General features: G+C 39.2%; 1 protein-coding gene across 1 annotated transcript; it reads right to left on the bottom strand.

The window, feature by feature from the left end:
* Positions 1–493: 493 nt before the first annotated feature.
* NEIL1 (nei like DNA glycosylase 1) lies at positions 494–26,119 on the bottom strand. The gene is made up of 10 exons (XM_053717401.1): positions 25,515–26,119; positions 22,413–22,532; positions 22,147–22,210; positions 19,946–20,045; positions 19,698–19,822; positions 19,277–19,304; positions 17,885–17,940; positions 17,009–17,327; positions 6,341–6,473; positions 494–687 (listed from the first exon to the last, which is right to left on the bottom strand). Exons 1-9 carry the CDS (start codon positions 25,928–25,930, stop codon positions 6,439–6,441), a joined length of 1,263 nt encoding a protein of 420 aa, XP_053573376.1. The 5' UTR covers positions 25,931–26,119; the 3' UTR covers positions 494–687; positions 6,341–6,438.

Genomic DNA, 26,119 nt, shown 5'->3' with positions numbered 1-26,119 from the left:
TGTTTGGTGGGTGATCTGATTAATTTACTGCATGCAGCTCTCCATCATGTGCCAACCCTCTTTCTCCCCAAGTAAGAGTAATTGCTGTACTAGCACATTTAACAGGACAGAGAGTTGAGGCACGGAGAGTAGAAAGCTGCCCTTCAAGCTTTATTGCAACTGAGCTGTGCTAGCAGATTGACCTGGAGGTGAGCTGCACTTATACTAGAATGTACTGGGGTCTGGGACCTCAAAGTGTAGGCACCAAGCTTATTTTAAGGACTGACAAAATAGCTTACGAAAATACTGTATGTTGGATGTAAAAGTACGGTATTATGGCTTGTCATTTTGTTAGCATGATATGTAGTGTTTTGCAAGTTTCAAATAATTTATTTCAGATCTAGAACTTTTGTACTTAACTGATTAATATAGAAAATGCATTTATATATAAAAAGTAAATAAAAAGACGTTTGTCCCTTTATTAAAATATGGTTAATAACACATTGGACACTAATTAGTTAAGAAAATACATACTAAATTCTTTATTATTGTGTTTAACCATTTCACCATTAAAAAAACATTTACATTTTTTTTGTTATTAAAATACAGATCTGATGTAATATAAAAAAAATCAGGACAATAGTTTATATACATGTATATACATAACATCCTAGTGTGCACTTAATCTGGGATTAAAACATTTAAAAACAGAATTTATGTTTACCTGATAAATTACTTTCTCCAACGGTGTGTCCGGTCCACGGCGTCATCCTTACTTGTGGGATATTCTCTTCCCCAACAGGAAATGGCAAAGAGCCCAGCAAAGCTGGTCACATGATCCCTCCTAGGCTCCGCCTTCCCCAGTCATTCGACCGACGTAAAGGAGGAATATTTGCATAGGAGAAACCATATGATACCGTGGTGACTGTAGTTAAAGAAAATAAAATTATCAGACCTGATTAAAAAACCAGGGCGGGCCGTGGACCGGACACACCGTTGGAGAAAGTAATTTATCAGGTAAACATAAATTCTGTTTTCTCCAACATAGGTGTGTCCGGTCCACGGCGTCATCCTTACTTGTGGGAACCAATACCAAAGCTTTAGGACACGGATGAAGGGAGGGAGCAAATCAGGTCACCTAGATGGAAGGCACCACGGCTTGCAAAACCTTTCTCCCAAAAATAGCCTCAGAAGAAGCAAAAGTATCAAACTTGTAAAATTTAGTAAAAGTGTGCAGTGAAGACCAAGTCGCTGCCTTACATATCTGATCAACAGAAGCCTCGTTCTTGAAGGCCCATGTGGAAGCCACAGCCCTAGTGGAATGCGCTGTGATTCTTTCAGGAGGCTGCCGTCCGGCAGTCTCATAAGCCAATCTGATGATGCTTTTAATCCAAAAAGAGAGAGAGGTAGAAGTTGCTTTTTGACCTCTCCTTTTACCAGAATAAACAACAAACAAGGAAGATGTTTGTCTAAAATCCTTTGTAGCATCTAAATAGAATTTTAGAGCACGAACAACATCCAAATTGTGCAACAAACGTTCCTTCTTTGAAACTGGATTCGGACACAAAGAAGGCACGACTATCTCCTGGTTAATGTTTTTGTTAGAAACAACTTTCGGAAGAAAACCAGGTTTAGTACGTAAACCACCTTATCTGCTTTCCAAGATAATAACTTAATATCAACGGAATGTAAGGGTTCAAACGGAACCCCCTGAAGAACTGAAAGAACTAAATTGAGACTCCAAGGAGGAGTCAAAGGTTTGTAAACAGGCTTGATTCTAACCAGAGCCTGAACAAAGGCTTGAACATCTGGCACAGCTGCCAGCTTTTTGTGAAGTAACACAGACAAGGCAGAAATCTGTCCCTTCAAGGAACTTGCAGATAATCCTTTCTCCAAACCTTCTTGAAGAAAGGATAGAATCTTAGGAATTTTTACCTTGTCCCAAGGGAATCCTTTAGATTCACACCAACAGATATATTTTTTCCATATTTTGTGGTAAATTTTTCTAGTTACAGGCTTTCTGGCCTGAACAAGAGTATCAATGACAGAATCTGAGAACCCTCGCTTTGATAAGATCAAGCGTTCAATCTCCAAGCAGTCAGTTGGAGTGAGACCAGATTCGGATGTTCGAACGGACCTTGAACAAGAAGGTCTCGTCTCAAAGGTAGCTTCCATGGTGGAGCCGATGACATATTCACCAGGTCTGCATACCAAGTCCTGCGTGGCCACGCAGGAGCTATCAAGATCACCGATGCCCTCTCCTGATTGATCCTGGCTACCAGCCTGGGGATGAGAGGAAACGGCGGGAATACATAAGCTAGTTTGAAGGTCCAAGGTGCTACTAGTGCATCTACTAGAGTCGCCTTGGGATCCCTGGATCTGGACCCGTAGCAAGGAACCTTGAAGTTCTGACGAGAGGCCATCAGATCCATGTCTGGAATGCCCCACAATTGAGTAATTTGGGCAAAGATTTCCGGATGGAGTTCCCACTCCCCCGGATGAAATGTCTGACGACTCAGAAAATCCGCTTCCCAATTTTCCACTCCTGGGATGTGGATTGCAGACAAGTGGCAGGAGTGAGTCTCCGCCCATTGAATGATTTTGGTCACTTCTTCCATCGCCAGGGAACTCCTTGTTCCCCCCTGATGGTTGATGTACGCAACAGTCGTCATGTTGTCTGATTGAAACCGTATGAACTTGGCCTTTGCTAGCTGAGGCCAAGCCTTGAGAGCATTGAATATCGCTCTCAGTTCCAGAATATTTATCGGGAGAAGAGATTCTTCCCGAGACCAAAGACCCTGAGCTTTCAGGGGTCCCCAGACCGCGCCCCAGCCCACCAGACTGGCGTCGGTCGTGACAATGACCCACTCTGGTCTGCGGAAGCTCATCCCCTGTGACAGGTTGTCCAGGGACAGCCACCAACGGAGTGAATCTCTGGTCCTCTGATCTACTTGTATCGTCGGAGACAAGTCTGTATAGTCCCCATTCCACTGACTGAGCATGCACAGTTGTAATGGTCTTAGATGAATTCGCGCAAAAGGAACTATGTCCATTGCCGCTACCATCAAACCTATTACTTCCATGCACTGCGCTATGGAAGGAAGAGGAACAGAATGAAGTATTTGACAAGAGTTTAGAAGTTTTGATTTTCTGGCCTCTGTCAGAAAAATCCTCATTTCTAAGGAGTCTATTATTGTTCCCAAGAAGGGAACCCTTGTTGACGGAGATAGAGAACTTTTTTCTACGTTCACTTTCCACCCGTGAGATCTGAGAAAGGCCAGGACAATGTCCGTGTGAGCCTTTGCTTGAGGAAGGGACGACGCTTGAATCAGAATGTCGTCCAAGTAAGGTACTACTGCAATGCCCCTTGGTCTTAGCACCGCTAGAAGGAACCCTAGTACCTTTGTGAAAATCCTTGGAGCAGTGGCTAATCCGAACGGAAGTGCCACAAACTGGTAATGCTTGTCCAGGCATGCGAACCTTAGGAACCGATGATGTTCCTTGTGGATAGGAATATGTAGATACGCATCCTTTAAATCCACCGTGGTCATGAATTGACCTTCCTGGATGGAAGGAAGAATTGTTCGAATGGTTTCCATTTTGAACGATGGAACCTTGAGAAACTTGTTTAGGATCTTGAGATCTAAGATTGGTCTGAATGTTCCCTCTTTTTTGGGAACTACGAACAGATTGGAGTAGAACCCCATCCCTTGTTCTCCTAAAGGAACAGGATGAATCACTCCCATTTTTAACAGGTCTTCTACACAATGTAAGAATGCCTGTCTTTTTATGTGGTCTGAAGACAATTGAGACCTGTGGAACCTCCCCCTTGGGGGAAGCCCCTTGAATTCCAGAAGATAACCTTGGGAGACTATTTCTAGTGCCCAAGGATCCAGAACATCTCTTGCCCAAGCCTGAGCAAAGAGAGAGTCTGCCCCCCACCAGATCCGGTCCCGGATCGGGGGCCAACATCTCATGCTGTCTTGGTAGCAGTGGCAGGTTTCTTGGCCTGCTTTCCTTTGTTCCAGCCTTGCATTGGTCTCCAGGCTGGCTTGGCTTGAGAAGTATTACCCTCTTGCTTAGAGGACGTAGCACTTGGGGCTGGTCCGTTTCTGCGAAAGGGACGAAAATTAGGTTTATTTTTGGCCTTGAAAGACCTATCCTGAGGAAGGGCGTGGCCCTTGCCCCCAGTGATATCAGAGATAATCTCTTTCAAGTCAGGGCCAAACAGCGTTTTCCCCTTGAAAGGAATGTTAAGCAATTTGTTCTTGGAAGACGCATCCGCTGACCAAGATTTTAACCAAAGCGCTCTGCGCGCCACAATAGCAAAACCAGAATTTTTCGCCGCTAACCTAGCCAATTGCAAAGTGGCGTCTAGGGTGAAAGAATTAGCCAATTTGAGAGCATGAATTCTGTCCATAATCTCCTCATAAGAAGAAGAATTATTATTGAGCGCCTTTTCTAGCTCATCGAACCAGAAACACGCTGCTGTAGTGACAGGAACAATGCATGAAATTGGTTGTAGAAGGTAACCTTGCTGAACAAACATCTTTTTAAGCAAACCTTCTAATTTTTTATCCATAGGATCTTTGAAAGCACAACTATCTTCTATGGGTATAGTGGTGCGTTTGTTTAGAGTAGAAACCGCCCCCTCGACCTTGGGGACTGTCTGCCATAAGTCCTTTCTGGGGTCGACCATAGGAAACAATTTTTTAAATATGGGGGGAGGGACAAAAGGTATACCGGGCCTTTCCCATTCTTTATTTACAATGTCCGCCACCCGCTTGGGTATAGGAAAAGCTTCGGGGGGCCCCGGGACCTCTAGGAACTTGTCCATTTTACATAGTTTCTCTGGAATGACCAAATTCTCACAATCATCCAGAGTGGATAACACCTCCTTAAGCAGAGCGCGGAGATGTTCCAATTTAAATTTAAATGTAATCACATCAGGTTCAGCTTGTTGAGAAATTTTCCCTGAATCTGAAATTTCTCCCTCAGACAAAACCTCCCTGGCCCCCTCAGACTGGTGTAGGGGCCCTTCAGAACCAATATCATCAGCGTCCACATGCTCTTCAGTATTTTCTAAAACAGAGCAGTCGCGCTTTCGCTGATAAGTGGGCATTTTGGCTAAAATGTTTTTGATAGAATTATCCATTACAGCCGTTAATTGTTGCATAGTAAGGAGTATTGGCGCGCTAGATGTACTAGGGGCCTCCTGTGTGGGCAAGACTGGTGTAGACGAAGGAGGGGATGATGCAGTACCATGCTTACTCCCCTCACTTGAGGAATCATCTTGGGCATCATTTTCTCTAAATTTTGTGTCACATAAATCACATCTATTTAAATGAGAAGGAACCTTGGCTTCCCCACATTCAGAACACAGTCTATCTGGTAGTTCAGACATGTTAAACAGGCAAAAACTTGATAACAAAGTACAAAAAACGTTTTAAAATAAACCGTTACTGTCACTTTAAATTTTAAACTGAACACACTTTATTACTGCAATTGCGAAAAAGTATGAAGGAATTGTTCAAAATTCACCAAAATTTCACCACAGTGTCTTAAAGCCTTAAAAGTATTGCACACCAAATTTGGAAGCTTTAACCCTTAAAATAACGGAACCGGGGCCGTTTTTATATTTAACCCCTTTACAGTCCCTGGTATCTGCTTTGCTGAGACCCAACCAAGCCCAAAGGGGAATACGATACCAAATGACGCCTTCAGAAAGTCTTTTCTATGTATCAGAGCTCCTCACACATGCATCTGCATGTCATGCTTCTCAAAAACAAGTGCGCAATAGAGGCGCGAAAATGAGACTCTGCCTATGATTAGGGAAAGCCCCTAGAGAATAAGGTGTCCAATAAATTGCCTGCCGGTTATTTTACATAATTCCCATAGGGAAAATGACAGCTTCCAGCATTACATCGTCTTGTTAGAATGTGTCATACCTCAAGCAGCAAAAGTCTGCTCACTGTTCCCCCAACTGAAGTTAATTCCTCTCAACAGTCCTGTGTGGAAACAGCCATCGATTTTAGTAACGGTTGCTAAAATCATTTTCCTCTTACAAACAGAAATCTTCATCTCTTTTCTGTTTCAGAGTAAATAGTACATACCAGCACTATTTTAAAATAACAAACTCTTGATTGAATAATAAAAACTACAGTTAAACACTAAAAAACTCTAAGCCATCTCCGTGGAGATGTTGCCTGTACAACGGCAAAGAGAATGACTGGGGAAGGCGGAGCCTAGGAGGGATCATGTGACCAGCTTTGCTGGGCTCTTTGCCATTTCCTGTTGGGGAAGAGAATATCCCACAAGTAAGGATGACGCCGTGGACCGGACACACCTATGTTGGAGAAAAGCATTTTTCAGTCAGAGCCACCTTAAAGGCAGGTATCCATTTATAGAGGCAAAAGGTCCAGATGTCTGCTTGAATAGCGCAGGGTTGATGACTCTCTTTCAAGACTTGCGTTTTGTGGTCCTTTGACGTCCAGCTGTTATACAAATGAAAAACCATGAAATATATATCCCAAAACTGAACACAATTCTTGTTTAATAAATGTAATCACACTTGCTTTCCGATTGTAGCACTCTTTCCAAAGCTTGCGGCTGCAAATACGGAAGCATCTATTTTGTATGCAGTTAGTGATTTATAAATAAAAAAAAAAAAAAACACAGTAAAGTAATTACTTGAACTTTAATTACCCATGGTATACAATAGATAAGGTGTGTGTGATATTTGTAATGTTTTTTTTTTTATGGGGTAGAAAATGTTATCACTAACTCTTTTTACACGATTTTTTCAGTTTTTGTGCACCCTCAGTGACTATAAATACTGAAAATGTATTTACATTGAGTACATACATAGATATTTTTCAATTTAAAAGAGATAGCAAAACAATCAGCCCAATCCGCAACAAAACCTCTGAGTCAATCTTCTTACAATTTGCCATGCAGATGGATTTCATTGTTTAGTGGATGTGGTGTTTTTTGTGTGGAAAAAAAAAATGGTTGCTGAGAAATATCTTAGATAAGCTAAAAAGCCACACTAAGTTGGACAAGCCATTCAACAGTCAGAACCGATTGGTAAAATGCTTGTTTGCAGCTATAAAAAAACAAACAAAAAAACACACGAGATAGTCTAGTCAAAATTATACTTTTATGATTCAGATAGGACATGCAATTTTAAACAACTTTCCAAATTACTTTTATCATGAAATTTGCTTTGTTCGCTTGGTATTCTTTTTTTGAAAGCTAAACCTAGGTAGGCTTAAAAAGGGAGCAATCAGCAGAGGCTTAGACACAAGGTAATCAATGAGGTAAAAAGTATATTAACAGTGTTGTTTATGCAAAACTGGGGAATGGGCAATAAAACAATTTAAGTAGACTATCCCTTTAAAGTGGATATTTGTGTTTAATTCAAAAGGGAGTCACTTACCCCATTTTAGTGCTTAAATGGGAGTGTTAGAGCCCCTTGTAACGTTCAGATATGCCTAAACGTTAGGCGCTATCCTTATGGATATCACCTAATCCCTAGAAGGGCATGAAGCCCCTTACTTTAAAGTGGATAACCTTTTCTTTCATGCGAGACGTTTATGTACAGCATGCTTCCTTAAAGTGAAGGTAAATTTTTTGGTTTGCGATTACACCAAAACATTCTTCGTTATTATAAAGCAGTCGCTAACTTTTTTTCTGTGTGTCTATTCCATTTGTATACAATTAAATATGTTCGTTCCGTTTCCTACCCGAATCCTCCCAGCAGCTACTTCCGTGTTTTACTGTTTCCTATCAGAGCGATCCCACCCACTCTCTGCGTCGGCCAAAAGCACATTCACAGCAAATTTTCTTCTGCGCAAGCGTGACTTACACCTGATACATAGTATTCAAAGTACATTCTTCATTGAGTACTATACTGCCAGTGATATCAGACGCTTAATAGAGATTGTGAAATTACAAATTGACTTTGTTTCTTCTAATGGCTAAGTAAGTCCAAGCAATGCAAATAATATATGTACCTACATTACTGAATTACAGTTATTTCAATGATATTTCTTTTATTTCATAATATTACAATATAAAAGATTGAAATTTTAGTGCAATGTAATCACTTGTTTTACAATCCTCATTCTTCTAACATTTTTTAAAAACGCAAAATATTCCTTTTTCGAAAAAAACAAAATTTATGCTTACCTGATAAATTTATTTCTCTTGTGGTGTATCCAGCACACGGATCATCCATTACTTGTGGAATATTCTCCTTCCCAACAGGAAGCTGCAAGAGGATCACCCACAGCAGAGCTGTCTATATAGCTCCTCCCCTAACTGCCACCTCCAGTCATTCAACCGAAGACAAGCAAGAGAAAAGAGAAACTATAGGGTGCAGTAGTGACTGTAGTTTAAAAATAAAAAACACCTGCCTTAAAATGACAGGGCGGGCCGTGGACTGGATACACCACAAGAGAAATAAATTTATCAGGTAAACATAAATTTTGTTTTCTCTTGTAAGGTGTATCCAGTCCACGGATCATCCATTACTTGTGGGATACCAATACCAAAGCTATAGGACACGGATGAAGGGAGGGACAAGGCAGGCGCTTAAACGGAAGGCACCACTGCCTGTAAGACCTTTCTCCAAAAAATAGCCTCCGAAGAAGCAAAAGTATCAAATTTGTAGAATTTAGAAAAAGTATGAAGCGAAGACCAAGTCGCCGCCTTACAAATCTGTTCAACAGAAGCCACATTCTTAAAAGCCCATGTGGAAGCTACCGCTCTAGTAGAATGAGCTGTAATTCTTTCAGAAGGCTGCTGGCCAGCAGTCTCATAAGCTAAGCGGATTATACTTCTTTGCCAAAAAGATAGAGAAGTTGCCGAAGCCTTTTGGCCTCTCCTCTGTCCAGAGTAGACAACAAACAATGCAGATGTTTGATGAAAATCTTTAGTAGCTTGTATATAGAACTTTAAAGCGCGAACCACGTCAAGATTGTTGTTCCGTCACTGTGTCCTAATCCTTCAAAGAAGGAACGTCTATTACACAATCTCCTGATTGATATTTTTATTAGATACCACCTTAGGCAGAAAACCAGGTTTGGTACGTAACACTACCTTATCTGCATGGAAAATGAGATAAGGGGAATCATATTGTAAAGCAGATAACTCCGAAACTCTTTGAGCCGAGGATATAGCTACTAAAAACAGAACTTTCTAAGATAAGAGCTTAATATCTATGGAATGCAAAGGTTCAAACGGAACCCCTTGAAGAACTTTAAGAACTAAATTTAAATTCCATGGCGGAGCAACAGGTTTAAACACAGGCTTGATTCTAACCAGAGCCTGACAAAACGCCTGAACATCTGGAACCTCAGCCAGACGTTTGTGCAAAAGAATAGACAGAGCAGAAATCTGTCCCTTTAAGGAACTAGCTGACAAACCCTTCTCCAATCCTTCTTGGAGAAAGGATAATATCCTAGGAATCCTGACTTTACTCCATGAGTAACCATTGGATTCACACCAAAGAAGATATTTACACCATATCTTATGATAGATTTTCCTGGTGACAGTCTTTCGCGCCTGTATTAAGGTATCAATGACCGACTTTGAGAAACCATGCTTTGATAAAATCAAGCGTTCAATCTCCAAGCAGTCAGACGCAGAGAAATTAGATTTGGATGGTTGAAAGGACCCTGAAGTGGAAGGTCCTGTCTCAGCGGCAGAGTCCATGGTGGAAAGGATGACATGTCCACCAGATCTGCATACCAAGTCCTGCGTGGCCACGCAGGTGCTATCAAAATCACCAAAGCTCTCTCCTGCTTGATCTTGGCAATCAGACGAGGGAGCAGGGAAAACGGTGGAAACACATAAGCCAGGTTGAAGGACCAAGGCGCTGCTAGAGCATCAGTGCTGCCTTGGGATCCCTGGACCTGGATCCGTAACAATGAAGCTTGGCGTTCTGACGAGACGCCATGAGATCCAGTTCTGGTTTGCCCCAAAGTTGAATCAACTGTGCAAATACCTCCGGATGGAGCTCCCACTCCCCCGGATGAAAAGTCTGTCGACTTAGAAAATCCGCCTCCCAGTTCTCTACTCCTGGGATATGGATAGCTGATAGATGGCAAGAGTGAATCTCTGCCCATAGAATTATCTTTGAAACCTCCAACATTGCTAGGGAACTCCTTGTTCCCCCTTGATGGTTGATGTAAGCTACAGTCGTGATGTTGTCCGACTGAAATCTGATGAACCTGACCGCAGCTAGCTGAGGCCAAGCCTGAAGAGCATTGAATATCGCTCTTAGTTCCAGAATGTTTATCGGAAGGAGTGTCTCCTCCTGAGTCCACAATCCCTGAGCCTTCAGGGAGTTCCAGACTGCACCCCAGCTCAGAAGGCTGGCATCTGATGTTACTATTGTCCAATCTGGCCTGCGGAAGGTCATACCTTTGGACAGATGGACCCGAGATAGCCACCAGAGAAGAGAATCCCTGGTCTCTTGATCCAGATTTAGTAGAGGGGACAAATCTGTGTAATCCCCATTCCACTGACTGAGCATGCAGAGTTGCAGCGGTCTGAGATGTAGGCGGGCAAACGGCACTATGTCCATTGCCGCTACCATTAAGCCGATTACTTCCATACACGGAGCCACTGAAGGGCGAGAAGTAGAATAAAGAACACGGCAGGAATTTAGAAGTTTTGACAACCTGGCCTCCGTCAGGTAAATCTTCATTTCTACAGAATCTATCAGAGCTCCCAGGAAGGAAACTCTTGTGAGAGGGGATAGAGAACACTTTTCTTCGTTCACTTTCCACCCATGAGACCTCAGGAATGCCAGAACAATGTCCGTATGGGACTTGGCAATTTGAAAATTCGACGCCTGTATCAGAATGTCGTCTAGGTAAGGGGCTACTGCTATACCCCGCGGCCTTAGGACCGCCAGAAGTGACCCCAGAACCTTCGTAAAGATTCTTGGTGCCGTAGCTAACCCAAAAAATGGTAATGCCTGTCTAGGAAGGCGAACCTGAGAAACCGATGATGATCTCTGTGTATCGGAATGTGAAGATAAGCATCCTTTAGGTCCACAGTAGTCATATATTGACCCTCCTGGATCATAGGTAGGATGGTTCGAATAGTCTCCATCTTGAAGGATGGGACCCTGAGAAATTTGTTTAGGATCTTGAGATCTAAGATTGGTCTGAAGGTTCCCTCTTTCTTGGGAACCACAAATAGATTTGAATAGAAGCCTTGCCCCTGTTCCTCCTTTGGAACTGGGTGGATCACTCCTATAACTAGGAGATCTTGAACACAATGTAAGAATGGTTTGCAGATAATTGTGAGAGGTGAAATCTTCCTTTTGGGGAAGAAGCTTTGAAGTCCAGAAGATATCCCTGGGACATAATTTCCAACGCCCAGGGATCCTGGACATCTCTTGCCCAAGCCTGGGCGAAGAGAGAAAGTCTGCCCCCTACTAGATCCGTTACCGGATCGGGGGCTGATCTTTCATGCTGTCTTAGAGGCAGCAGCAGGCTTCTTGGCCTGCTTTCCTTTGTTCCAAGCCTGGTTAGGTCTCCAGACCGGCTTGGACTGGGCAAAATTTCCCTCTTGTTTTGTATTAGAGGAAGTTGATGCCGCGCCAGTCTTGAAGTTTCGAAAAGCACGAAAATTAATTTGTTTGGTCCTTAATTTGTTGGACCTATCCTGAGGAAGGGCATGACCTTTTCCTCCAGTAAGATCAGAAATGATCTCCTTCAGTCCAGACCCGAATAGGGTCTGCCCCTTGAAGGGAATGTTGAGAAGCTTAGACTTTGAAGTAACGTCAGCTGACCAGGATTTAAGCCATAGCGCCCTACGCGCCTGTATAGCAAAACCTGAGTTCTTAGCCGTTAATTTGGTTAAATGAACAACGGCGTCAGAAACAAATGAATTGGCTAGCTTAAGAGCTTTAAGCTTGTCAAGTATATCATCCAATGGGGTTTCTACCTGTAGAGCCTCTTCCAGAGACTCGAACCAGAAGGCCGCAGCAGCAGTGACAGGGGCAATGCATGCAAGAGGCTGGAGAATAAAACCCTGTTGAATAAACATTTTCTTAAGGTAACCCTCTAACCTTTTATCCATTGGATCTAGGAAAGCACAACTATCCTTGACGGGGATAGTTGTACGCTTAGCTAGGGTAGAGACTGCTCCCTCCACCTTAGGGGCCGTTTGCCATAAGTCCCGTGTAGCGGCATCTATGGGAAACATCTTCTTAAAAACAGGAGGGGGAGAGAACGGTACACCTGGTCTATCCCATTCCTTAGTAATAATTTCTGAAAACCTCTTAGGTATTGGAAAAACATCAGTGTAAACATGCACTGCATAGTATTTATCCAATCTACACAATTTCTCTGGGACCATAATGGTGTCACAGTCATTCAGAGTAGCTAAAACCTCCCTGAGCAACATGCGGAGGTGTTCAAGCTTAAATTTAAATGTAGACATATCAGAATCAGGTTGAATTATCTTCCCTGAGTCAGAAAAATCACCCACAGATAGAAGCTCTCCTTCCTCAGCTTCTGCATATTGTGAGGGGATATCAGTCATAGCTACTAAAGCGTCAGAGTGCTCTGTATTTTTCCTAGCCCCAGAGCTGTCTCGCTTTCCTTGTAACCCTGGTAGTTTGGACAATACCGCTGTAAGGGTATGATCTATAACTGCCGCCATGTCTTGTAAGGTTAGCGCTATGGGTGCGCTAGATGTACTTGGCGCCTCTTGAGCGGCGTCCCTTAAGCGGGAGTCATAGGTTCTGACACGTGGGGAGAGTTAGTCGGCATAACGTCCCCCTTGTCAGTTTCCTCTGGTGATAAATCTTTTAAAGCTAGAATATGATCTTTATAACTTATAGTAAGATCAGTGCATTTGGTACACATTCTAAGAGGGGGTTCCACAATGGCTTCTAAACATAATGAACAAGGAGTTTCCTCTATGTCAGACATGTTTAACAGACTAGTAATGAGACCAGCAAGCTTTGAAAACACTTTAATTAATATAAAAAAGCAGAATATAAAAAACGGTACTGTGCCTTTAAGAGAAAAAACAAACACAAAAACTGCAAAACAGTGAAAAAAGCAGTTAACTCTATGAAATTTTAACAGTGTATGTACTAGGGTAAAATAGCATTGCACCCACTTGCAAATGGATGATTAACCCCTCAGGCTCAAAAACGAAGCCAAAAAACGGTAAAACCGTTATAACAGTCACAGGCAAACTGCCACAGCTCTACTATGGCTCCTACCTTCCCATAAAACGACTTTTGTTGGCACAAAAACCCTTTACAGAGGTCCAATATGTCAGGGGACTCCATCAGGGAAGCTGGATGTCTCAGAGTTGAAAAGTTACTGCGCAATTAGAGCGCGAAAATAGGCCCCTCCCACCATGCACTGAAAGTCAGAGGGCCTAAAAAAACTACTCCTAGGAGTCAAATAACAGTCATGTGGAAAAACTAGGCCCCAAAGAAAGATTTATCACCCTTAGTAAAAAACGTTCCTTATAACACATGTAAACGTTTCACATACCAAGCTATTAGAGCAATTAACATGAAAATTACCCTTTACTGCAAGCATGATGCCAGTCGTTATTAAATCACTGCAATCAGGCTTACCTCAAATATATCAGGCACTGTCAGCATTTTCTAGACTTCTTATTATCTCTCTAGAAAAAAATATACTGAACATACCTCAAGGCAGTTGATTCTGCAGGCCGTTCTCCCAGCTGAAGTTTTTCCCATACTCTTCAGTTATGTGTGAGAACAGCAGTGGATCTTAGTTACAACCTGCTAAGATCATCAAAAACCTCATGCAAAACTCTTCTTCTAATTTCTGCCTGAGGTAAAAACAGTACAACTCCGGTACCATTTAAAAATAACAAACTTTTGATTGAAGATAAACTACACTAAGTCACCACATCTCTGTAGCTACTTCCCTTGTCGAGAGCTGCAAGAGAATGACTGAAGGTGGCAGTTAGGGGAGGAGCTATATAGACAGCTCTGCTGTGGGTGATCCTCTTGCAGCTTCCTGTTGGGAAGGAGAATATCCCACAAGTAATGGATGATCCGTGGACTGGATACACCTTACAAGAGAAAATATTCTTATATTTTACAATCAGATTTTTTAAAATGCAGGTAATATACTATAGCTATAAAATCGAATTCAGAATAAGATGTCAGGCTTTTAAAAAAATGTATATGCACTATGAATTAGTACCTTGATAATGAACTTACACTAATTTATACTCATAATATTAGAACACCACAGTTTTTATTATTGAACCATGCAATATATTGAATTTAGGTAAACTGCATGTATAGCATGCTCTGGATACCTTTAAAAATGAACGTTATCTGTGATCACGTAATCTACAATTGAAAGCAATTATTTAATACGGTTTTTATCATCAAAACTAAGCTATTAGTATACAAATGAAATAATTTAATTCTACATAAAGACAAATAAATATAAAACGAAAGTTAAGCGAATACAAATCTGATGTAGGGATGAAATGTCAAACAATAGTATTTATTCATTTAGTTTATATAACAATAAGTGACATTATAGTTTATTCTAAACAATATCATTATTCAATGTTATTGAAACACAAACTGTAATGTGTAAAAATAACAATGTAAAACCATTTCGTATTGCATTTGTTGAATGAAATAGAAGATATGTATCATCCAAAACGAAATATATTGTTATAGTTTTGTTTTCTCAAAGCTTATTATTCAAATCATAAAATTTGTGAATATTAAAAGAGAACTTTACTTTGGAAAATATAGAATCTCTTACTGCAAATAGTTCTTTACATTTCTTAGTAATGAGTATCGGTCTTACACCTAACAAAAGTATACCTATTAGATACATTGTATTGCATTGAAATCAATTATTAAAATAAACATTCATCATAACATGTTAAAACATATTTCGTTTAACAGTAAATAGATCAAATGAAATATATAAATGTATATAGTTAATTATTTTAAATAAAAGAAACTATCAAAATTTAAAAAATCAATATGATATTCTGTGACATAAGGCTAGTACTAACATTCAGACCCTACATGCGCTTCTCCAATGATAGTTTAATAGTTGTAAATTACTTACAAAGTATATTATCTAGTTGAAATTGTAATTCAAAGTTTTTTGCAAATGAGTTTAAAATTTAGAGCGCTAGTTATGAATATTGTCTGTCTTTCTTTGATCTTTCCAATAATAGATATATAAAATATGTAATTTAATTTATACAATTATTATTGAAACAAAAAGGTTTACCGTTTAAAATATTCATTACAGCAATATCAGGTTTTTGCCGCAGTTAGACAGTATACTTGCTGAATAATGCCAATTTCTAAGCCGAAGTGGAAACTAAGTGAAACAGAGCATGTGCTTCTAATGAACGAGCACCCTCAGGAAATAAGATTATTCACGTTCAACGCATGCGCATAGTATCGTAGTGACAATTCAATGTTAGGGCTGACCACCCCGGGGGGAAAACGATGATTGGATGCCGATATAGAGGTAGCATGTCAATCAAGTTGCATAACATGTCGGGCGGAGGAAACAATCCGAACGGCGGATAATTAAATGATAAAAAATGACGCTATTTATCCATATTTAAAAAAACACGATGAATTAAACTTATGCTAAATTTCAAGTAAGTTTAAGATGGCGTAAAGGAGTTTGCTTAACTTTACCTTACCTTTAAAAGGGATATAAAATCCAAACATGTTCTTTTGTGATTCAGACAGAGCTTAACATTTTTAAAAAGTTTCCAATTTACTTCAATTATCAAATTTGCTTTGTTCCCATGATATTATGTGTTGAATAGATACACAGGTAGTAATCTGGAGCACTAAATGGCAGGAAATAGTGCTGCATCTAGTGCCATTGCAAAACGATAACATACTTGCAAATGCTCCAGCTCCTAAGCTTACTTCCCTGATTTTTAACAAAGACAACAAGAGAACGAAGAAAAATTGATAATAGAAGTAAATTATAAAGTTGTTCAAAAATGAAATTCTCTATTTACAGATCTCATAGGTGGTTAGTGCTGCAACCCTCCTTGAAAAGGAAAATTTCTTCATTGAGTGCATCATCAACAGGCAATAAAATGGATTTTTATAAATAATATGGGTTTTGTTTTCATTTATCTCCCGGACAACAAGCAAATCAGAAACATTCAAGTCATCATTCACAATGAAGGGTTTTATAGCCCACAACAACTCCAATGTGGGTTGTTAAGGACCTATATTCTGACCAGGAATTTGGTTTAAACCTTTTTATTACCCCTCTCCCCCTGAAATAAATAAAAGAGGATGTTTTAAGCGACAGTCTACTCCAGAATTTTTATTGTTTAAAAAGATAGATAATTCCTATATTACACATTCCCCAGTTTTTCATAACCAACACGGTTATATTAATATACTTTTGACCTCTATGATTACCTTGTATCTAAGCCTCTGCACATTGCCCCCTTATGTGTGTTGTTTTTTTTTTGTTTGTTTTACAAACTTGCATTTCAGCCAATTAGTGCTTACTCATAAATAACTATCAGAGTAAGTTTAATATTATCTATATTATCTATAAATAGATAAGAAGCAGTCTTCAATGGCCTAAAAATAAGCATATGAGCCTACCTACGTTTAGCCTTCAACAAAGAATACCACGAAAACAAAGCAAATTTGATGCAAAAAGTCGAATGGAAAGTTGTTTAAAATTGCATGCCCTATCTGAATCATGAAAGTTTAATTTTGACTAGACTGTCCCTTTAAATAACTATAGCCAAGTATGGTATCATCTTCTACCTCCATCTGTGCCTGAATCACGTTGATTAAGAATATGTACTCCTGATTGGCCAAACATTATTGCTATCACAGTAAGAAAGTGTGGAGTTACATCTTATAATACAAATCGGTTTGGTGTTTTATTATGGAGTTAGTATTGAGAAGAAGCAGTGATCTCAGCTATCCAGCTGAAAGGATGAACATTTAAAAAAAGATGGTTTGATTACTTACCAGTTTTCCGCAGCTCTCTCATTTTTGGCTTTGGCGAGTCTATACTTATGGGGGTAGTGCTAGACTTGCGTCTTTGGGGTCTGGTTTTAACTGCTGGTGTATTCTTACCCCCCTTCTGAGCCGGGGAATCTGTATCTAATGCAGTACTTCTATTAGAAGAAGTTTTCCTTCCTCTCTTCCCATTCTCCATTTTGTCTCCAGTCCTTTTCACTCTCCTCTTAACTGTAACCTTTACAGCATTCTCTTCATGCTTTATTTCTGTGTCCTCTTTCTTTAATAGAATCTTTTTTCCACTCCTTTTTACTTCTGTTTTCTCTACCTGCAAATAAAGACAATATGTGAAAAGAACGCCTTATAATTATGCACGTTTTCTGTAGTATTAAAATAAAGAAGTGTGCAGCAATTGGTTATCAATTGCATAAACCCCCACTCCTTGACTTATTTGTTGGTGGCATTCTGGACTGGTTATTGAAGCAGGTAACCCAAGCCACTCATTGTATTATCAAAACATGCAGTTTTGCAGTGTCTTATCTCAACACTCGGTTGGTGCCCATTTAGGGATAGATGTGTCAGGGTTAGGAGTCTGCAGTGGGCACTTCCAATTCTCAATTAATTTAAAAAACAATTATCTGTTATATTACAGAAGAAAGGGGCAAAATAAATAATGAAATAATATTGCAAAAACATTCTGATATATGGATCTAAATAATTTTCTATGATGATATAATGTACCTCATACTTAGAGCAGGGTCTCACTCGTCATCCTGCTTATAATACATATCCCTTTTTAGTGTTTTATTACAGAGTATTGCCATCAAGAAATTCAAATAAATGTAAGAAATGAGCAACATGCAAATTTAACACTGCATTTTCTACCTTCACAGGCTTCCTCTTTGTTCCTATAGATGGAGATCTCTTCTTTGCTTTCTGCCCTGTATAAAAAAAAAAAAAAAAGGTGCATGTTAAAGCTGAAGAAATATTAAAGGATCGGTATTACAGGACAATACATAGTGTGATTAAAGGGACATTTTATTCTAAAATGTTTAACTATATGTGGTGAAAAAACATAATATAATCAGTATTTGCCCCCCCATTTCCTGAAATTTAACTGATCGTTAGGGGTTTTCTCATTGACAATCGGAAATACAGACTGCAGGCATCACAAGACTAACCCGGTCACATATCTGTCTAACAGTGGCAATATTAGTCTACTGCAGTAACAAATTTTAACTGGGCACTCTAAGTAAGGCAAGTGGTTGGGGAAGTCTGGCCACTAAAAAACTAATTGTATCCAAACAACACATTCATTAATTCAGAAAATGTTCTTATTTCACTTCTATGTTAATTTAATATTACAAAAATGTCTTCTAATTACATAGTATTTTATGTCTGTTTAATAAAACATTATTTAGCTTGAGAATAAACATTTTGTCTGAGGGCCACAAACACTGAGATTTCACAACATTAAAGGGGCATAAAACAGGTTGAGATCTGTGCATATCCTACAAGGGCTAATTAATTAAAAATAGTTTGCATAAAAAAAAAAAAAAAATTAAATTGATGGCAAGCATTTTAAAATTCTCAAAAATAAGCAAAATGAATTACATAGCTAAGCTGCAGGGAGAAGCCAACTCCCCCAGTGTTTAGACACAGGCATTGTGTTTTAACTGAGTTTACAGCTTCTAGGCATGCTCCAGCAGATAATCCTTATGCATTTTTGCATTCTACCAAAACAATAGATATAGATACAGCCATAGAAGGAAATGTGTGTGTGTGTGTGTGTGTGTGTGTGTGTGGGGGGGGGGGGGTAGTTAGAGCTTTACTATTGAGAAACTAAAAATAAAGGGTTAATGGCGAGGCACTGCAGTATACATTTGCAGATAAAGTAATTAAAGTACATATTATATTTTGTCTATAGCCCAACTTGTTTTATGTCCCTTTAATATTTTGTCACAAATGTCATAATCAGACTTCTTGTGGATTGGATTTGGACTGCTAAAGAGTATTTCCATTCTGTAGTTTATGCATGAAAAAAAATAGTGTCAATATGGAGATATGCAGTACAGGTGATGCTTTAAAGCTAAGCAAAATAGTAGAAACATAAGAGGCATATAGACAATTCTGAACAAAACGGGAAAAAAGGAAAGGTATAAAACCAGTTCTTACCATAAAGAGATCATTTGTAGACAATTCACCTATTCAGAGTGAAGAGACACAGTAGAAGGAATGCCTAACAATATGTACGTGTGTGTGTGCATCAAAACTCACCCTTTGGTGCAAGAGGTCCTGGATCACCCTGTAACAACATTGTACAAGATTTACTGATTATCTAAAAATTTTACAATTCAAGGCACAATACACATATATACCCAGAAATGAAAATACCCAAAATACCCAGAGAAATACAATTATCTCACGTGTCCATTATTATCCCCATGACCTAACTAAACAAAGCCTCCCGATAACCCTTAGTAACTGATCTTCTAAAGAGTTCCAAAGTATTTCTTATTAGATACCAGAAAACATTTTGTCCATTGTGTGAAGATGGCCTTTAACCAATCAAAAAAACAAAAACAAAAAAAAACCCCACAAAATTGTCTAAAGTCAGAATGCTTCTTCATCCTTGTAACAGAAGCAAACTTCAATAGCCTGAAGGAAAATGTTCTATTATGTTGGAGACTGTGCAAACCTGGAACCAAATTGTCCGCCCATTATGGTCTCGGAGAGAGTTCATTCCTGGTACAAAGTAACAACGCAGCCACTTCACGAAGACAGAGTAATCATTTGATTGCTCAGGATCATAACCTTTTCCTCCTAATGAGAAACAGATTACAATCAACTACCACTTTAAAGTACTAATTAAAATAACCCAAGTAAAATATAAAGTTAATTTCTTGACTACCTCTATGTATCACAAATGCAACTTTAGCAACATACCTAGTTTAATGACCTCCAAAGGCACTAAATTGCATAGTTGCAGCAGATCAGGACTCTCCTTCTTAATCTTTATTTTCTTACTGAGAGAGACATCACTGTCCTGTGAATAGGAAAATGAGAAAACCCCACACATGACATTGTTTTCCCAATTAATTTAGGTTATAGCTAGCCTTTCCTAAACAGCAGCTAGTTTACAAACATTGCAGGGAAGACATTTGTAGAAATCAACAAACACAAACTAAATATCCAATATGATGTCCCAGATGAGAAAACATTAGTAAAAAGTGGACAAAATAAAATTCAAGCCTTGTTGATGGAATCCCACATATATCTAAATATAAACACACTTTATGTTGGTTACTCGATTTTATATGCATCTATTAACTCCTGCTTTCAAGTGAATAAGTTAGTACAGCTAAGGGAATTAAAGTGCATATGATGTGCACTTTTAACTAATTATCTACATTTGTTTAGTTTTTAAGTTCGTTATGGTGTCCAGGAATTGATCAACATAATGTGAGAATTACAATTTCACATAAACCATTAGAAGGGAAGTTGGTCAGTTAAACATCAATAGCTGAAATGAAAGAATTTGGTTGTAGAAGGGAATATCTAAAATAAAAGTAATATATTTTATAGGTAACATTGTGTTCAGAAAAGGTTTCTGTCCATTCACTCAGAACGTCTGTAGAAATTATTGTAATGTCATATATAATATTCAATCCAAAAATCGCACTCTGGGGTATGTCAAAATATGAAAAAGACCAAATGTTTCAGTCACTGTGCGACTATTGCCACTCATAAATATGTGCACTAAACACATTCACAATCATTTTTTTTTTATAGTAAAATTTCCCAATTGCCAAATAACCTCAAAGGATGCAAATTATGCTATCATGAACCACACAATAAAATGTTTGGTAATCCGACGACCTCTTATTATGCAAGTGTTCATTTTTAGTTTCCCAAACTATGCAGTCCCAACTATTTTTTTCCCGATAACCCAAAAATCCAAAAAGCTTAAACTACCAACTAAGAAGGACATGTACGCCACTAAATCTTAGTGTTATATTAAAAATGAAAAAAATAATTCATAAAAGTACTTTCCCTAACACAATAAAATACTTCTATGGCTTGTTGTATGCAAGTTGATTCAGGTATCTAGTCAGTTGCCTTACCCTATACTTAAAGGGACAAAAAATCCACATTTTTTTTCTTTCATGATTTAGAAAGGAGCATGCAATTTTAAACAACTTTCTAATTTACTTCTATTATCCAATTTGCTTCAGTTTCTCAATATCCTTTGTTGAAAAGCATATCTAGATAGGCTCAGTAGCTGCTGATTGGTGGCTGCACATAGATGCCTTGTGTGATTGGCTCACCCATGTGCATTGCTATTTCTTCAACAAAGGATATCTAAAGAATAAAGCAAATTTGATAATAGAAGTAAATTGGAATGTTATTTAAAATAGTATTCTCTATCTGAACCATGAAAGAAAAATGTGGGGTTTAATGTCCCTTTAAAATCTTTTTTCTTTTTTATAAACTTGGTGCCATAAAAAGCACTTTGCTGCAACACCTAGCTATATGTTACGTTGTATATTGCATCTGAAGCACGTGGAAAATCTATAAGTCCATAAAACATCCTGAAGTAACAAGGAATTTTTACCTAAAATAATATTCTTGTAAGCATGGGAATCAGTATATTATCCAGGGGAAACAATTCTGCTTCAGTTGTGTATATATTTTTTATAACTATAGACTAATTCTAAGTCTTATAGAGCAGTTATGAGCAGCTTTCTAACACATGGGGCCACAGATTAACATTTTAGAAGCCCAATGCGCTGCATATAAGTTGATGTCTATTAATCATACAAATAATGTTGCCTAATAATGTCTCATGTCACAGGGCCAGATTTAGGTTACAAGGTACCCTCTGTATGCTGCTCTCAACTCCAGAGGACTCCTTTGAGTTGTGCCAACCCAAAAACCACAGTTTTAGTTCTGCTTCTCCAGGGGCAAAAACTATGGTACACATGGTTAGTTCTGCCTTTTCCCCGAGAAGGCTCCAAAAACTAGTGCAGAGGGCCACATGTGGCCCTCGGGTCACCAATTGGTCTTCCCTGAAATAGAGTTCTTCCTACAACTAGTTTTAATAAGATAACAGAAAAATCAAACTATCTAAAACAGAGTAAACAGACCTGATGCGGATGCTTCAAAGCTTCAAGAATGGGGCGAGCTTGCACAAAAGGGGGAATCTGTAGCCTGAAACAGAAATAATGCATTGAATATTGGTTTAGCAGCAAAACCTCAAAAAAGTATTATCATAAAATAGAAAAACAAAAACATCAGACAGACGGGTGTCTGGGTTATTAACGTTTTTGATACAGCATTTTGCTCTGACACCTTCAGCACAAACACAGACCTTTCTTCCTGGTACAAGCCTATTATACAGTTACGTTAGTACCTGTGTAGGATCTCAGCCCGCAGATAATTCCCAATGCCATTGAAATACTTCTGATTCAGCATAACTTCACAAATTGGTTTGTCAAAAGCTTTATCTGTGAGATGACTCAAGACATTTTCCCTATGGGAGGGAAAAAAAAAAAAAAAAAAAATCAACAAAGAGAGTAAGGCCCACAGGCCTCAACTTTGAGAAATATTTCACAGTGTTCATTAACTTGCATATTTGATGATGTTGCAAAGTCATAAATAAATCTATAACATACAATCTGGTTCCTTTATTTCTATTTTAGCTTTTGTGGAAGCTTATTTTTGAAGAAGTGTTTTGTTTTTGCAATTATGAAATGATCCTGGATCATTTGAACATTTTATTAGTGAATATATGTCTCTGTAGTTAAGATACATTTTATTTCAAAGTCTATTATTATTATTGAGTATTTGAAACAGGACTTGAAAAGCCCATGGTTCAAGGCACCAGTGGCCCCTTAAAAACGGGGACAAGGATTTAGCAGCCATGATATTACAAGTATACTGGCCATAGTATTCCACATCTCTTTTTGGCTGTATCTCAGCATGCCATGTAACCAAAGACTTTGCTGCACACTTTATCCATTTCCAGGACTTCAGTGTCAGCCTGCAAAGGGACCATGTGGTGTGTAGGATTGCTGTTTAACCTTCCCAAGTTCCTACAGTGGTAGCCCTCAGATCTCACTATGTCATCCTTCATGTGTATTGAAGGATCACTGGGTTGTTTTAACCATCTGTCTATCTGGGGACTATGTCCCACGTTTGATATATCTATATTGAGACAATATAACCCCAGGTTCAGCAACCAATGGCACTTGGTGTATTGCACTAAGTAGTGATTTGCCTTTGGTCTAGCTGTCAGAATGACCCAGCACTTATCTTCCTTACATCCACACAAGACTAGAACACAGTGTGAGATAGACAGTGCACAGCCCAGAGATGCCGTCTGCTTCTTTGGTTTTCTCTAAGTGGCCCGGGGATATAAGATTAGAAGCAGACAGATGGCATTTGCAGCTTGTAGTCTGAGAACTTAGGTCTGATGTGGTTATGAGACTGACACAGGCTTCAAAGTCAAGGGTAGAGATCTGATACGTATATGGGGATGAATGAGGGGCCGGCCGGTCAGGGTTTTATTGGAAGGTGAAGAGTGCATGTGGCTGACAGAGGGGTTCTGAAAAACAAGGGGTCTGATCTGATGTGGGTGTGGCTGCACATCAGGGTTCTAATCTGTCTTATGAGCATGTGGCTTAAGCAAGATGCTGCATAGGGGGATCTGATCCAGTGACAGTGCTATGGTGGTGCAAAACAATTTTTAGGCTGCACCTAACTGTACTGAGAAGGGAGAAAATAGCCCTAGCCACGCAGACTGGTACTCCTGAATGCCATATTTACATCGACAAAGCACTCTTAAATGATTCCGAGCCCCTGCTGTAAAGAGACACTGTACTATAAAATTTGTTGTAAGAAAGGAAAAGGAAGCGCTATGGATAGCTAGATCCAATATGAGAATATAAATCAAATGCGAACCAATAACTCAGAGTAAAAGTTAATCAGTAAGCGTATCAACTTACAGGGGTTGTATTGTGCATTTAGTAAATACACTGAAGACTGCAGCAAGTTTGGGTATCAGGCACAGCTTGCTATCTTTATTTAAAAAGCTGGAGTATAAAGCTTAGGAGCTGGCCCATTTTAGGTTCAGCACCCTGAATAGCGCTTGCTTATTGGTGGCTGAACAAAACTTCTTTTAAAACAAAGATAGCAAAAGAATGAGGAAAAAATTGATAATAGGAGTAAATTAGAAAGTTGCTTAAAATGACATGCTCTATCTGAATCATTAAAGAACAATATTAGGTTTAGTGTCCCTTTAACTTTTACTCTGAGGCATTGATTTGCAATCATTCAGTATTACTACTTTAACCCTTTCATGATAGGGTCATAATGTCTACATCAGAACAACGTTCCGATGTAGACAAATTTAAATCACACGATTGCGAGATTTCAATTATGGGATCGGGTCGTCCCTATGATGCTCAACACGCCCTCCAGACTGCGATCACATCCAGGAAGCACCGTTGGCTTCAGCACAGCTATGACGTTGTATTCTGTCCTAACGGCACTAAAGCCCAGCACCGTTTGGACAGAATACAAACGCCATAACGGCGCTAAAAGGTTAATTGTGTGTGGTATTTGTTTGCGTATTTGTCTGTATATTTTCTTTTATGGGCTATTAACCCATCCCATATGTTTTAGTCTTCATTTCATCACACATTTTTATGTTACATTAACATCTTGGCCGATTTGCTATATTTTATAAACATCATTGTTTTTATTTGAATAAATCTCACTCGTATATATTGAGCTGAATAGTATTTAATTATAGGTTTTGATTTTATATTCTCATATTGAATCTAACTATCCATAGCGCTTCCCTTTCCTTTGTTTTTTTTACATTACTTATCTTTTGGACACTTGGCAGAGTGTCCATTCTAGGGAAGTTTTCCAATATTTAATTTCCTTTTTAGTAAAAGATATATAGATATATTCCAGGGCACTTTGGTGTTTTTACCATTATTTGTCTGTATACAGTACTATAAAATGTTTTTCCTCTTAATGTGTTTCACCTGACTTTGGAGTGTTAAATGTAAGGGAAATTGTTCCTTCATATATATTTCTGCATTTGAAATTACTTTTTCTCATTAAAACCATCACCAAAAACATACCTATCACAATGGGCTGAGCCTGCAAGTTATCATGTTAGGTATTAAAAAAATTGTGGCAAAAGTAGTTACTTCAAATAACAAAAACAGGTATAGTAGTCGTTTGCAAACACACTCCAGTAGGTAAAATGGGCCATTTGGGAAAACAACGATTTTCATACAAAACTTGGTGTATAATGTCATGTATGTGCACTTTTCGTCATCAAATATTCTAATTTGATCCAGTTGCAGCCATCTCTTATAGCCAATTTGTTTTGCCAATATCAAAATAATATACAAATAGTTTCACACATCCAGTGCAGAATAACTGCACATGCACAAGAGCATCAGCCAAGCAGTCGGCCTGCCCGGTACCAACGCACCTGAATTTGTCATACTCCAGCATTACACACGGGCCACGGTCCGACTGCCAATCGCCGTTCATTTCCCAAGAACCAAATCGCCGCGGATCGACGAAGCTGAGAACTCTGCGCGGTAACTCCTTGGTGTAGAAGCGCAGATGGGCATGTTTGGGCATCTCGTCTTCAGGGCAGAGTTTGAAACTACCCGACATCCCGAATCTGAAGATGATATCGACAGTATCGCCTGACGCCGGGGTTAGAATCAGCTTCACTTCCTTACCACGGGACACAGCGCTAACCGTATAATCCCGACTGCTAAACGGCACTTCGGGGTTCTTGCTTACCGCAGACTTTTCCACGGCGCCCCCAAAACGCAGCCCAGCACAGGTGGTATTAACATAGATGCTGGCCAGGTGAAGCTCCGGACCCTCAGGCATATCGCTTCGATTGGGGACTCAGGTGGGAGACAAACGTGATAACCGAGTCTTGCAAAGAAAACACTGTACTCACTGTACAAGCACACACTGATGACAATAATATTACACAAAGCATACACGTGTGATACACACCCGCCTACTGCTTGTATAACTGCACCACGGGGCGGGTTATGTAAGGACAGAAGTGTG

This window comes from Bombina bombina, chromosome 6, assembly GCF_027579735.1.
Source record: "Bombina bombina isolate aBomBom1 chromosome 6, aBomBom1.pri, whole genome shotgun sequence".
In the NCBI taxonomy this organism is placed as follows: Eukaryota; Metazoa; Chordata; class Amphibia; order Anura; family Bombinatoridae; genus Bombina; species Bombina bombina.
The sequence above is the reverse complement of the archived record's forward strand: the minus strand, read 5'-3'. Positions and strand labels throughout refer to the sequence as shown.